Below are 13,932 nucleotides of genomic sequence, written 5' to 3' on the forward strand. Positions count from 1 at the left end.
AAGAACACACAGGAGTAGGACCAGATGAGAGCCTGAGCTTCCCCTACAGCAGGTGCAGAGATCATCACAGTCTGAAGGACATCTTAGGGAGGCAAGGTTGACTGAATCCCAGCGAGGGAAAGGACACTGACAGCAGAGACTCAAGAAAAGCATTTATTATTCTTACATTTTGACTTGTTCTGTAGTTTCTTCTGGATTTTGCTTGTTATTTGTTTGCTTTCTTTTTTTTACCTTCCCTGCCCCCATTGTTGTAGATTTTATTAGTACTATTAAGTCTATTTAAGCCTTTGATAATATTTATTTTCAATCACACATTTTTTTCTGCTATAAAATTCTGCCTCTATTTTGGCCTTTTACATTTCTGTGGAGTTTTCCTTTCTTCTTTTTCTTCTTTATTTCTCTTTTTAAATTTAAATTTTTAAAATTTATTATTAATTTTTCTATATTTATTTCTTTGTTTGCTTTTCCTACTGTTCTTTTCCCCTTGCAGTTAATCTTTAATATATATAAGTCTTCTTTATCTACATCTATTTAACTTTGCATTTCGATTCTTACTTTTCTTTCTTTTTTTTCTTTTTCTCATCATATTTTCTAGTTTGCTTTGTTTTTGTTGCTTTTTTCCCCAGTTGGCACATTTCTTTAGTTTTATTTTCCAGTTGATACTTTAGTTAGTTTTGTTCTTTAGCTAGTTTTGTTCTTAGCTGGTGGATATCATTTTGGTTTCCTTTGTTCACCAGGTCAATCTATTGTATTTTATTACTTTTTTTTTGGGGGGGGTGCTGTTTTTATTTTGCTTATGGGTATATATGTATATGTGTATAATCCATTATTTTAGTTATTATTTGCCTGATTTTTAAATTGCCATTTTCCTGGGGTACATCTTTTGTTTCTCATTTTTGGATATTTGTTTAAATCCCAGTTAATGTCTTAACAAACTACCTGTGGAATCTCTGTTTTCAGCCAGAGATCAAACCCTGAGCCTTTGGAGTGGAAATGGTGACATCAAGACCCTAAACTCTTAATCCTAGGGAATATCTCCTAATCCTAGGGAGATCTCCTAATAATAGGGAGTATCAAAGAGTGAGAACTCCAACAAAGGCAACCACTTGTATGTAAGACCCAACATCAACCAACTGCCAGTAACACCCTGTGCAGGATACCTCATCCAGACAGCAAACAACAAAATAATACAAATAGACAAAGCAGTCTTGAGAAAGAAGAATGAAGCTGGAGGAATCAACTTTCCTGACTTCAGATTATACTACAAAACTTTAGTCATCAAGACAGTATGGGACTGACACAAAAACAGAAATATAGTCCAACGGAATAAGATCGAGAACCCCAAAACAAACCCACGTACCTATGGGTACCTTATTCTTGACAAAGAAGGTAAGAATATACAATGAGGCAAAGATAGTCTCTTCAATAAGTGGTGCTGGGAAAAATGAACAGCTACATGTAAAAGAATGAAATTAGAACACTTCCTAATACCATATACAAAGATAAACTCAAAACGGATTAAAGACCTAAATGTAAGACAGAAACTATAAAATTCTTAGAGCAAAACATAGGCAGAACAGTCTATGACATAAACCAAAGATCGATCTTCTATGACCCACCTTCTAGAGCTATGGTAATAACTACAAAAATAAGCAAGTGGAACCTAATTAAAATTAAAACCTTTTGCAAAGCACAAGGAAACTCTAAACAAGGTGAAAAGACAACTCTTAGCATGTGTGAAAATGATAGCAAATGAAACAGCTGACAAAGGATTAATTTCTAAAATATACAAGCAGCTCATACAAGTCAATACCAGAAAAACAAACAATCCAATCAAAGTGGAAAAAAAAGAAAAAAAAACCTAAACAGACATTTCTCCAAAGAAGATATACAGATGGCTAACAAACACAGGAAAAGTTGTTCTACTTTGCTCATTATTAGAGAAATGAAAATCAAAACTACAATGAGATATCACCTCACGCCAGTCAGAATGGCTGTCATCAAAATCTACAAACAACAAATGCTGGAAAGGATGTGGAGAACAGGGACCACTCTTGCACTGTTGGTGGTAATGTAAATTGATACAGCCACTATGGAAGATGGTATGGAGATTCCTTAAAACACTAGGAATAAAACCACCATATGATTCAGCAATCCCTCTACTAAGTATATACCCTAAGGAAACCAAAACTGAAAAAGACACATGTATCTCAGTGTTCATTGCAGCACTATTTACAATATCTAGAAGGTGGAAGCAACCTAGATGCCCATCAACTGATGATTGGATAAAGAAACTGTGGTACATATATGCAATGGAATACTACTCAGCCATAAAAAAGAACACATGTCATGGCAGAAAGTTCTGAGAAAACATAGTCCACTGGAGAAGAGGATGGCAAACCACTTCAGTATTCTTGCCTTGAGAACCCCATGAACAGTATGAACAGGCAAAAATTATGGCACTGAAAGATGAACACCCCAGGTTGGTAGGTATAATATGCTACTGGAGAAGAGTGGAGAAATTACTCCAGGAAGAATGAAGAGATGGAGCCAAAGCAAAAACAACACCCAGTTGTGGATGTGACAGGTGATGGAAGTAAAGTCTGCTGCTTTAAAGAGTAATATTGCATAGGAACCTGGAATATTAGGTCTTTGAATCAAGGCAAATTGGATGTGGTCACACAGGAGATGGCAAGAGTGAACGCCAACATTTTAGGAACCAGTGAACTAAAATGGATTGAAATGGGTGAATTTAACTCAGATGACCATTATATCTACTACTCTGGTCAAGAATCCCTTAGAAGAAATAAAGTAGCCATCATAGTCAACAAAAGAGTCCCAAATTCAGTACTAGGATGTAATCTCAAAAACAACAGAATAAATTATTCATTTTGAAGGGAAATCATTCAATATCAGAGTAATCCAAGTCTATACCCTGACCAGTAGTGCTGAAAAAGCTGAAGTCAAACAGTTCTAAGAAAACCTACAAGACCTTCTAGAACTAACACCCAAAAAAGATGTGCTCTTCATTATAAGGAACTGGAATGCAAAAGGAGGAAGTCAAGAGCTACCCGGACTAACAGGCAAATTTGGCCTTGGAGTTCAAAACGAAGCAGGTCAAAGGCTAACAGAGTTTTGATAAGAGAAGACACTGGTCATAGTAAACACCCTCTTCAACAACACAAGAGATACATGTCTACACATGAACATCACCAGATGGTCAATACTGAAATCATATTGATTATGTTCTTTGAGGCAAAGATGGAGAAGCTCTATACAGTCACCAAAAACAAGATCAGGAGCTGACTGTGGATAAAATCATGAACACCTTATTGACTAATTTAGACTTAAATTGAAGAAAGTAGGGAAAATCCACTCGGCCATCCATGTATGACTTAAATCAAATCCCTTATGGTAATACAGTGGAAGTGACATATAGATCCAAAGGAATTTGATCTTATAGACAGAGTGCCTGAAGAACAATAGACAGAGGTTTATGACATTGTTCACGAGGCAGTAATCAAGACAATCCCCAAGAAAGAGAAATGCAAAAAGGCAGAATAGTTGCCTGATGAGGCCTTACAAATAGGTGAAAAAAGAAGAGAAGCTAAAGGCAAAGGAGAAAAGGAAACATAATCAATTTGAATGCAGAGTTCCAAAGAACACCAAGGAGAAATAAGAAAGCCTTCCTCAGTGATCAATGCAAAGAAACAGAAGAAAACAATAAAATGGGAAAGACTAGAGACTCTTCAAGAGATAGAGACACCGAGGGAATATTTCATGCAAAAATGAGCACAAGAAAGAACAGGTATAGTACGAACCTAACAGAAGCAGAAGATATTAAGAAGAGCTGGCAAGAATACACAGAAGAACTATACAAATAAGATGTTCACGACCCAGGTAACCATGATGGTGTGATCACTCACCTAGAGCCAGACATCATGGAATGTGAAGTCAAGTGGGCCTTAGGAAGCATCACTATTAACAAAGCTTGTAGAGGTGAAGGAATTCCTGTTGAGCTATTGCAATCCCTAAAAGATGATGCTGTGAAAGTGCTGCACTCAATATGCCACCAAATTTTAAAACTTAGCAGTGGCCACAGGACTGAAAAAGGTCAGTTTTCATTCCAATCCCAAAGAAAGGCAATGCCAATGAGTGTTCAAACTACTGCACAATTGCACTCATCTCACACACTAGTAAAGTAATGCTCAAAATTCTGCAAGTCAGGCTTCAGCAGTAACTGAACCTTGAACTTCCAGATGCTCAAGCTATATTTAGAAAAGGCAGAGGAGCCAGAGATCAAATTGCCAACTTCCGCTGGATCATTGAAAAAGCAGGAGAGTTCTATGAAAACATCTATTTCTGCTTTATTGACTATGCCAAAGCCTTTGATTGTGTGGATCACGGAAAACTGTGGAAAATTCTTAAAGAGATGGGAATACTAGACCACCTGCCTCCTGAATAATCTGTACACAGTTCAAGAAGCAACAGTTAGAACTGGGCATGAAACAACAAACTGGTTCCAAATTGGGAAAGGAGTACACTAAAGCTGTACATTGTCACCTGCTTATTTAATATATATACAGAGTACATCATGTGAAATGCCAGGCTGGATGAAGCACAAGCTGGAATCAAGATTGCTGGGAGAAATATCAACAACCTGAGATATGCAGATGGCATCATCCTTGTGGCAGAAAATGAAGAAATAAAGAGCCTCTTGATGAAAGAGAAAGAGAAAAAATTGACTTAAAAAACTCAACATTTGGAAAACTAAGATCATGGCATCTGGTCCCATCACTTCATGGCAAATATATGGGGATACAATGGAAACAGTGACAGACTTTATTTTCTTGGGCTCCAAAATCAATGCAGATGGTGACTGCAGCCATGAAATAAAAAGATGCTTGCTCCTTGGAAGAAAAGCTATGACCTTGACAGCATATTAAAAAGCAGAGATATTACTTTGCCAACAAAAGTCCATTTAGTCAAAGCTATGGTTTTTCCAGTAGTCATGTATGGATGTGAGAGTTGGGCTATAAAGAATGCTGAACGCTGAAGAATCGAAGCCTTTGAACTGTGGTGTTGGAGAAGACTGTTGAGTTTCCCTTGGACTGCAATGAGATCCAACCTCTCTATCCTAAAGGAAATCAGTCCTTAATATTAATTAAAAGGACAGATGCTGAAATTCCAGTACTTTGGCTACCTGATATGAGGAACTGACTCCTTGGAAAAGACCCTGATGCTGGAAAAGAGTGAAGGCAGGAGGAGAAAGGGATGACAGAGAATAAGATGGTTGGATAGCATCACTGATTCAATGGACATGAGTTTGAGTAAGCTGTGGGAGTTGGTGATGGCAGGGAAGCCTGGTGTGCTGTGGTCTATGGGGTCACAAAGAGTGGCACACGACTGAACAATTGAACTGAATTGAAAAAGGAACATGTTTGAGTCAGTTCTAATGAGATACATGAACCTAGAGCCTTTTATATAGAGTGAAGTATGTCAGAAAGAGAAGGATAGATATTGTATACTAACATATATATATGGACTCTAGAAAGATGGTACTGATGAACTTATTTGCAGGCAGCAATGAAGAAACAGAGAATAGATTTATAGACATGTGGGTGGGAGGAAGGAGAAGTTGAAATATACGGAGAGAGTAACATGGAAATTACATTACCATATGTGAGATAGTCAATGAGAACTTTCTGTATGACTCAGGGAACTCAAACAGGGGCTCTGTATTTACCTAGAGGGGTGGGATGGGGAGGGAGATTTGAGAGAGTTTCAAAAGGGAGGGGACATAAATTCATGTTGATGTTTGACAGAAAACAACAAAATTTTAAAGCAATTATCCTTTAATTAAATTAATATATTAAAGTAAGAGAAAAGCCTCAAGTGAGCAATGCAAAGGAAAAGAGAAAATAGTTGAATGGGAAAGACTGGAAAATCTCTTCAAGAATATTAGAGATATTAAGGGAACATTTAATGCAAGAATGTGCACAATAAAGGACAGAAAGAGTAAGTAATTAACAGAAGCAGAAGAGGTTAAGAAGAAGTGGCAAGAATACACAGAAATACATATTAAAAAAAAAAAAAAAGTCTTAATGACCCAGATGACCATGATGGTGATGTTACTTACTGAGAACCAGGCACCCTGGAGTGTGAAGTCAAGTGCACCTTTGGAAACATTAGTATGGACAAAGCTAGTGGAGGTGATGGAATTCCAACTTAGCTGTTTTAAATCCTAAAAGATGATGCTGTTGAACTGCTGCACTCAGTATGTCAGCAAATTTGGAAAACTTAGCAGTGGCCACAGGACTGAAAAAGATCAATTTTCATTCCAATCTTAAAGAAGAGCAATGACAAAGAATGTTCAACTGGCATAAAGTAGATTCATTTCACATGCTAGTAATGTAATGCCCAAAATTGTCCAAACTAGGTTGCAGAAGTACAGGAACAGAGAACTTCCAGATGTACAAGCTGGATTTAGAAAAGGCAGAGGAACCAGAGATCAAATGGCTGACATTCATTGGATCACAGAGAGAGCAAGGGAATTTCAGAAAAAAAAAAAAATCTACTTCTGCAACATTGACTACACTAGAACTTTGACTCTGTGGATCACAACAAACTGTGGAAAATACATTAAGAGATGGAAGTACCAGACCATCTTATCTGTCCCCTGAGAAGTCTGTGTGTAGGTCAAGAAGCAACAGTTAGAACTGGACATGGAAAAATAGAGTAGTTCAATTTGGGAAAGGAGCACAACACGGCTGCATATTATCACTTTGCTTATTTAACTTCTGTGCAGAGTACATCATGTGAAGTGCCAGGCTGGATGAATCACAAGCTGGAATCAATATTGCTGGGAAAAATATCAATAATCTCAGATATGCAGATGATACCACTGCAACAGCAAAAAGTGAAGAGGGACTAAAGAACCTCCTGATGAGAGTGAAACAGAAGAGTTAAAAAGTTGGCTTGAAAACATTCAATAACTAAGATCATGGAATCCAGGCACATCACTTCACGGCAAACTGAAAAGGAAAAATTGGAAAGAGTGACAGATTTTCATTTCTTGAGCTTCAAAATTAATATAGACAGAAACTGCAGCCATGAAATTAAAAGACACTTGCTCCTTAGAAGGAAAGCTTTGACAAATCTAAACAGCATACTGAAAAGCAGAGATATCACTTTGTTAGCCACAGTCCATATAGCCAGAGCTATGATTTTTCCAGTAGTCATGTAAGAATGTAAAAGTTGGACCATAAAGAAGGCTGAGAACTTAAAAAGTGAATCTTTCAAATTGTGGTGTTAGAGAAGACTCTTGAAAGTCCCTTGGACTGCAAGGATATCAAACCAATTAATCCTAAAGGAAATAAAACTTGAATATTCAACGGAAAGACTGATGCTGAAACTGAAGCTCAATACTTTGGCCACCTTATGGAAAGAGCCAATTTATTAGGAAAAAACCCCAATGCTGGGAAAGTTGGAAGACAAAACAAGAGGGCAGAAGAGGATGAGATGCTTAGACTCAAAGGATATGGATTTTAACAAACTCTGCAAGATAGTGGAGGGAAGAGGAGCCCGGCATGCTGCGGTCCATGAGGTGGCAAACTTGAACACAACTTATAGACTGAACAATAACAAAATTTTAGGATATTAATTTTCAGTTCAGTTCAGTTCAGTCACTCAGTCATGTCTGACTCTTTGCTACCCCATGACTACAGCATGCCAGGCTTCCCTGTCCATCACCAACTCCTGGAGTTTACTTAAACTCATGTCCATCAAGTCAGTGATGCCATCCAACAATATCATCTTCTGTCATCCCCTTCTCCCACCTTCAATCTTTCCCAACATAAGGGTCTATTCCAATGAGTCAGTTCTTCAGCATCAGTCCTTCTAATGAATAGTCAGGACTGATTTCCTTTAGGATTCACTGATGTGATCTCCTTACAGTCTAAGGAACTCTCAAGAGTCTTCTCCAACACCAAAAGCATCAATTCTTCTGCACTTAGCTTTCCATATAGTCCAACTCTTTCATCCATATATGACTACTGGAAAAACCATAGGTTTGACTAGACAGACCTTTGTTGGCAAAGTAATGTCTCTGCTTTTTAATATGCTGTCTAGTTTGGTCATAGCTTTTCTTCCAAGGAGCAAGTGTCTTTTAATTTTATGGCTGCAGTCACCATCTGCAGTGGTTTTGGAGCCCAGAAAATAAAGTCTGTCACTGTTTCCATTGTATCTGATATATTTGCCATGAAGTGATGGGACCAGATGCCATTATCTTAATTTTCTGAATGTTGAGTTTTAAGCCAACTTTTTCACTCTCCTCATTCACTTTCATCAAGAGGCTCTTTAGTTCTTCTTCACTTTCCGCCATAAGGAATGTGTTATCTGCTTATCTGAGGTTATTGATATTTCTCCCAGCAGTCTTGATTACAGCTTGTTTTTCATCCAGCCTAGCAGTTCCAAATGTACTCCGCATATAAGTTAAATAAGCAGGTTGACAATACAGTCTTGATACTCCTTTCCTTGTTTGAAACCAGTCTATTTTTCCATGTCCTTCCCACCTCTTTAAGAATTTTCCACAGTTTGTTGTGATCCACACAGTCAAAGTCTTTGACATAGTCAATAAAGCAGAAGTAGATTTTTTTTTTTTTTCTGGAACTTCCTTGCTTTTTCGATGATGCAGCAGATGTTGGCAATTTAATCCAACTGGTTCCTCTGCTTTTTCTAAATCTGGCTTGAACATCTGGAAGTTCACGGTTCAGTTACTGTTGAAGCCTGACTTGAAGAATCTTGAACATTGCTAGAGTGTGAGATGAGTGCAATTGTGCAGTAGTTTAAACATTCTTTGACATTGTCTTTCTTTGGGACTGGAATGAAAACTGACCTTTTCCAGTCCTGTGGCCACTGCTGAGTTTACCAAATTTGCTGGCATATTGAATGCAGCACTTTCACAGCATCATCTTTTAGGATTTGAAATAGCTCAACTGGAATTCCATCACCTTCACTAGCTTTGTTTGTAGTGATGCTTCCTAAGGCCCACTTAACTTTGCATTCCAGGATGTCTGGCTCTAGGTGAGTGATCACATCATCATGGTTATCTGGGTCATGAATATCTTTTTTGTATATTTCTTCTGTGTATTCTCGCCACCTCTTCTTAATATCTTCTGATTCTGTTAGGTCCATGCCATTTCTGTGCTAAATTGTGGCCATCTTTGCATGAAATATTCCCTTGGTACCGTTAACATTCTGGTTTCTTATGGCCCCCTAATTATCAATAAGAAAAGGCACTGTTAAGAAGCTGTTTCATACAGTGAATGGAGAACAATATTTTTAGTCTGAAATTTATTGAGTCTAATCCCACCCTGAAAATGTCTAAATAATGTGACCATGTTTATTTTTTTTTTTAACCATTCTAGCTAACTTCATGCTAGTATATACTTCAAAGGAACTCACTGGTTTTCACAAAGCATTGTTTTTGCTATTTAGTCACTAAGTGTTGTCTCACTCTTTTAGGACCTCATAGACAATATCCTGGTAAACATCCCTGTCCATGAACTTTTTCAGACAGAAATAGTACAGTAGTTTGCCATTTTCTTCTCGAGGGAATCTTCCAACCCAAGAATTGAACCCACATCTTGTGCATCTCCTGCATTAGCAAGTGGATTTTTTTACCACTTGTGCCACCTGGGAAGCCCTTATAAAGTATATTTCATATAAAATAATTATCAGGTTATGATATATAGAAGTCGCCAAAATAGTGAGGAAGAAGGAGAGCACTTTTCAGAATCAGAATTCAGAGAACGCTGTGGGAGAAAAGAAGATAGGATGGGGGTAAGTGTGTTTTTATACCTAGTAATTCCATTTGTCTGAATGACCTATATTGTTTTCATCTGGGGAGCATACTCAGAATAGTTTTAAGAGCAAATTGTGAAGAATATCAGAAAGCATCAGCAAAGAAGGCTTTATATGATAAGATTTGGGTTTTTATCCATCTTCTCTTGAAATGTGTTTACATTTATATTTAGAGAATGATGTATAGTTACTAAATTTAAAACTCAGGTAAAACTTTAAATAGAATTTGCCTAAAATAACTTCTGAAAATATAGGCTGTTTTCAATACTGGAACAAAACAGTAGGTATCCAGTGTGTGTGTGTGTTTGACGCAATTCCATTGCATTTATGCCAACTGTATACCTGTATAATTTGTCTAGAAAAAAAAAAAGTTTTGACATCTATGGCATTGTTTTTCTGTTTTCCACCAGTTTGAGTATTGTTCTTCTTTCGCTTGTTTAAATATAGACATGTAATCCATTCTAAAGGAGATCAGTCCTGGTTGTTCATTAGAAGAAATGATGCTAAAGCTGAAACTCCAGTACTTTGGCCACCTCATGCAAAGAGTTGACTCATTGGAAAAGACTCTGATGCTGGGAGGAATTGGAGGCAGGAGAAGGGGACGACAGAGGATAAGATGGCTGGATGGTGTCACCAACACGATGGACGTGAGTTTGAGTGAACTCTGGGAGTTGGTGATGGACAGGGAGGCCTGGTGTGCTGCAATTCATGGTATCGCGAAGAGTCGGACATGACTGAGCGACTGAACTGAACTGAACCGAACCGAATGCACTAGAATTGAACAGTTTGATTTTGAACCAGTTAAAGCTCCATTTCTCTTTGTCTTTAGTTTTTATTCTTTGCAAGTGTTTTGTGTTTTTTTTTTTTTTTTTACCCTTCTGTTTTCATAAACCAAACACAGTTGACTGTTAATTTCTCCCTGGAAGATATTGAAAGATGGCTCCCAAAATGAATGGTATAAGACAAGTTTACTAACTGTCAGGCTTTGAAGTGAAAATTAGTGTGTCATTCTTCGTGAAAAGAGCAGAGCACAGAACGGACTGAGATGTTGTGAGAATCTCTCAAGGAAAAATACATATTTTTAGATGAGAGGACAAAAGCTAAACAATTTTTTTTTTACCTACTTCCCAAATTCTGTCAACACTTATGCTCACACACAGATCCATACACAATTGAGAGGGTTTTCCAGCAGCAAAATCTTTAGTATTCTAAGGACCAACAGCCATGGGAATCCAAGTCAAGTAGGAAGATTTAGAAAGATGGGCTAATATTTTCAAATGGAATAAAATATTGGTTTCATTTTCAGGCTAAAATTCCAGTGTCAGTAAGACTTTTGTACTGGCTGCAATATGGGGGTCTTAGAATTTTAGAACTGTAGTTGAATCAAAAATTATGAAATGCAATATTTTCATTGTTTAAAGTAGCAGAGAATTTGGAGTACATATTGTGATTAAGTAGGTTAATTTGCAGTTCACACTTGGCTATTCTTTTTAGTGAAATTTTGAACAATTTAATCAGTCTTAGTGAGCCTAAATTTTACATAGCTGAAAACTGAAAATTATAATCTAAATTCAAAGTTATGAATGAGTTGTAAGGATTTGATTATATAGTAGATTTATAGAGCATGGCACACTGTTGGCATCTGTAAGGAATGAGATGGACTTATGCTGATATAAGAAAACTAAGACAACCATCTTGGAAGTAGAATCCGTCCTGGGGGATGAGGTGGGATCTTCTTTTCTGAAACAGATTTCATACTGGGAATACATGAAGCATTTCCTACAGATAACTGGGCACTAATAATGTGGGGAAATAAATTTTCATATCCTCAATTTTATACATGTATTCTTCATTCAAAAATAGATCTTCCCAAGAAAGCACCTGAAGTCAGTTCTCCTTTTTGCCAACTACTCTTCTCCCACAAGAAAATTATATTCTTCATAGCACAAAATTTAAAATCTTCTACTACTACTAAGTCACTTTAGCAGTGTCCAACTCTGTGAGACCCCATAGATGGAAGCCCACCAGGCTCCCCTGTCCCTGGGATTCTCCAGGCAAGAACACTGGAGTGGGTTGCCATTTCCTTCTCAAATGCATGAAAAGTGAAAAGTGAAAGTGAAGTCGCTTGGTCGTGTCCGACTCCTAGCGACTCCATGGACTGCAGCCTACCAGGCTCCTCCCTCCATGGGATTTTCCAGGAAAGAATACTGGAGTGGGGTGCCATTGACTTCTAGAGATAATTTAAAATGTTTTTATTCTTGAAGGAGGAGAATAGACTTTTCTTGTTATACTTATTTTGCACATATTTCTGTTAAGGACAAAGTGTGGGAATGGAAATGTGATATTTTGGCTTAAGCTGAGATGTTCTAAGTTCTGATATATTGTAGGATAAAGAATGTGATGTTTTATTTTATGATTTGATTCAAACATCAAACTTCTCTAAAATAGTACACTGTTACTAAAGTAGGGTCCTGTGAAAGCAAAGGTGAGAGTGCTTGGGGAAGAAAAATTGAATGACGGGATGCCTTATTTCATCCAGACCAAAAATTCATATCAATACTATTTTCTATACATCTAATCATCTATCTACCTTGTATTTATCTCTTATCCATTAATATATCTATCTGAATAAAAATTTAGAGTGAAAAGTGAAGTTGAGATAAGTATGAACACTTTAATTTAAATTTAACAAAAAAGTTAATTTTTTTTTTTTTTTTAAAGCAGTATGGACTCGGCGGCGGCCACAGCGCAGACCCGACTTCACTCGCTCGCAGTTCGCTCCGCGCCCTCTGCAACCATGTCTGACAAACCCGATATGGCTGAGATTGAGAAGTTCGATAAGTCGAAATTGAAGAAAACGGAAACGCAAGAGAAAAATCCACTGCCTTCGAAAGAAACGATTGAACAGGAGAAGCAAGCAGGCGAGTCGTAATGCAGCGTGTGCCGCCAGTATGCACTGTACATTCCACAAGCACTGCCTTCTTATTTTACTTCTTTTAGCTGTTTAACTTTGTAAGATGCAAAGAGGTTGGATCGAGTTTAAATGACTGTGCTACCCCTTTTCACATCAAAGAATGGAGAACTACTGACAACGTAGGCCGCGCCTGCCTCTCCCATCTGCCTGTGTGGCTGGCAGGGAAGGAAAAGAACTTGCATGTTGGTGAAGGAGGAAGCTGGGTGGGACGACAGTGAAATCTAGAGTAAAAAGCTGGTCCAAGGTGTTCTGCGGGCTGTAAAATGCAGTTTAGTCAGAGTGCCATTTTTTTTTGTTGTTCAAATGATTTTAATTATTGGAATGCACAATTTTTTTAATATGCAAATAAAAAGTTTTAAAACCTGGAAAAAAAAAAAAAAAGCAGTATGGTTCTTTTCCGGCTGATTGTTTTGACATCAATTGTTCTATGTAAGCCTTGCATTCCCCATTAGTTTAAATGGTACTCACACCTTTTTAAAAGATAATAATAAGGAAAATTGATGATAAACACTATCTTATTATATTGATGAGTAATATTCATCCATGAATTCACGAACTATGGTGAAAAAATAAAATCAAGACCCATCTATCTCATTGAGAAATGCATTTCCAACAAATTTTGCAGTTTGTGTTTAGTATTATTCATTAAAATTTATTATATATTTATGTTATTTTGATCAATTGTGTACTAGTGGTAATTATAATAACTCAAAAGGAGAATTTTTAATTCTTGGAATTCCATAATCAGAGAAATAAAATATTCAGTTACATTTTACATGCATAATTTTGCTGCAGAGAAAGATGATAGGATAATCAATAAAATACTTTCAAGCATAGAGATATATTAAAGGAAAAATATTGTGAGGAATGTAGAATGGAAATATAAGTTCACGGAGAGAAAAGAAACTGGAAAATCTAATATTGCAATGGAAATTTATGTCATTACTATTTTCATAATGATGATGACTTTCAAATCACAGCATTTAGATTCTGTTAGATACATTTAATAGAAAGATTTAACCCTTTGTATTTAAATGTCAATATTTTAATGCATTTGTTTTATATCCTGTATCATAAATATAAACATATTTATT

At 36.9% G+C, this 13,932-nt stretch overlaps 1 protein-coding gene across 1 annotated transcript; it reads left to right on the forward strand.

Annotated features, from left to right (window-relative positions):
• The first annotated feature begins 12,595 nt into the window (after positions 1 to 12,595).
• LOC138428495 (thymosin beta-4) lies at positions 12,596 to 13,036 on the forward strand. Its single transcript, XM_069569281.2, has one exon. It carries the CDS (start codon positions 12,662 to 12,664, stop codon positions 12,794 to 12,796), a length of 135 nt encoding a protein of 44 aa, XP_069425382.1. The 5' UTR covers positions 12,596 to 12,661; the 3' UTR covers positions 12,797 to 13,036.
• Positions 13,037 to 13,932: the final 896 nt, after the last annotated feature.

This window comes from Ovis canadensis, chromosome 23 (assembly GCF_042477335.2).
Source record: "Ovis canadensis isolate MfBH-ARS-UI-01 breed Bighorn chromosome 23, ARS-UI_OviCan_v2, whole genome shotgun sequence".
In the NCBI taxonomy this organism is placed as follows: domain Eukaryota; kingdom Metazoa; phylum Chordata; class Mammalia; order Artiodactyla; family Bovidae; genus Ovis; species Ovis canadensis.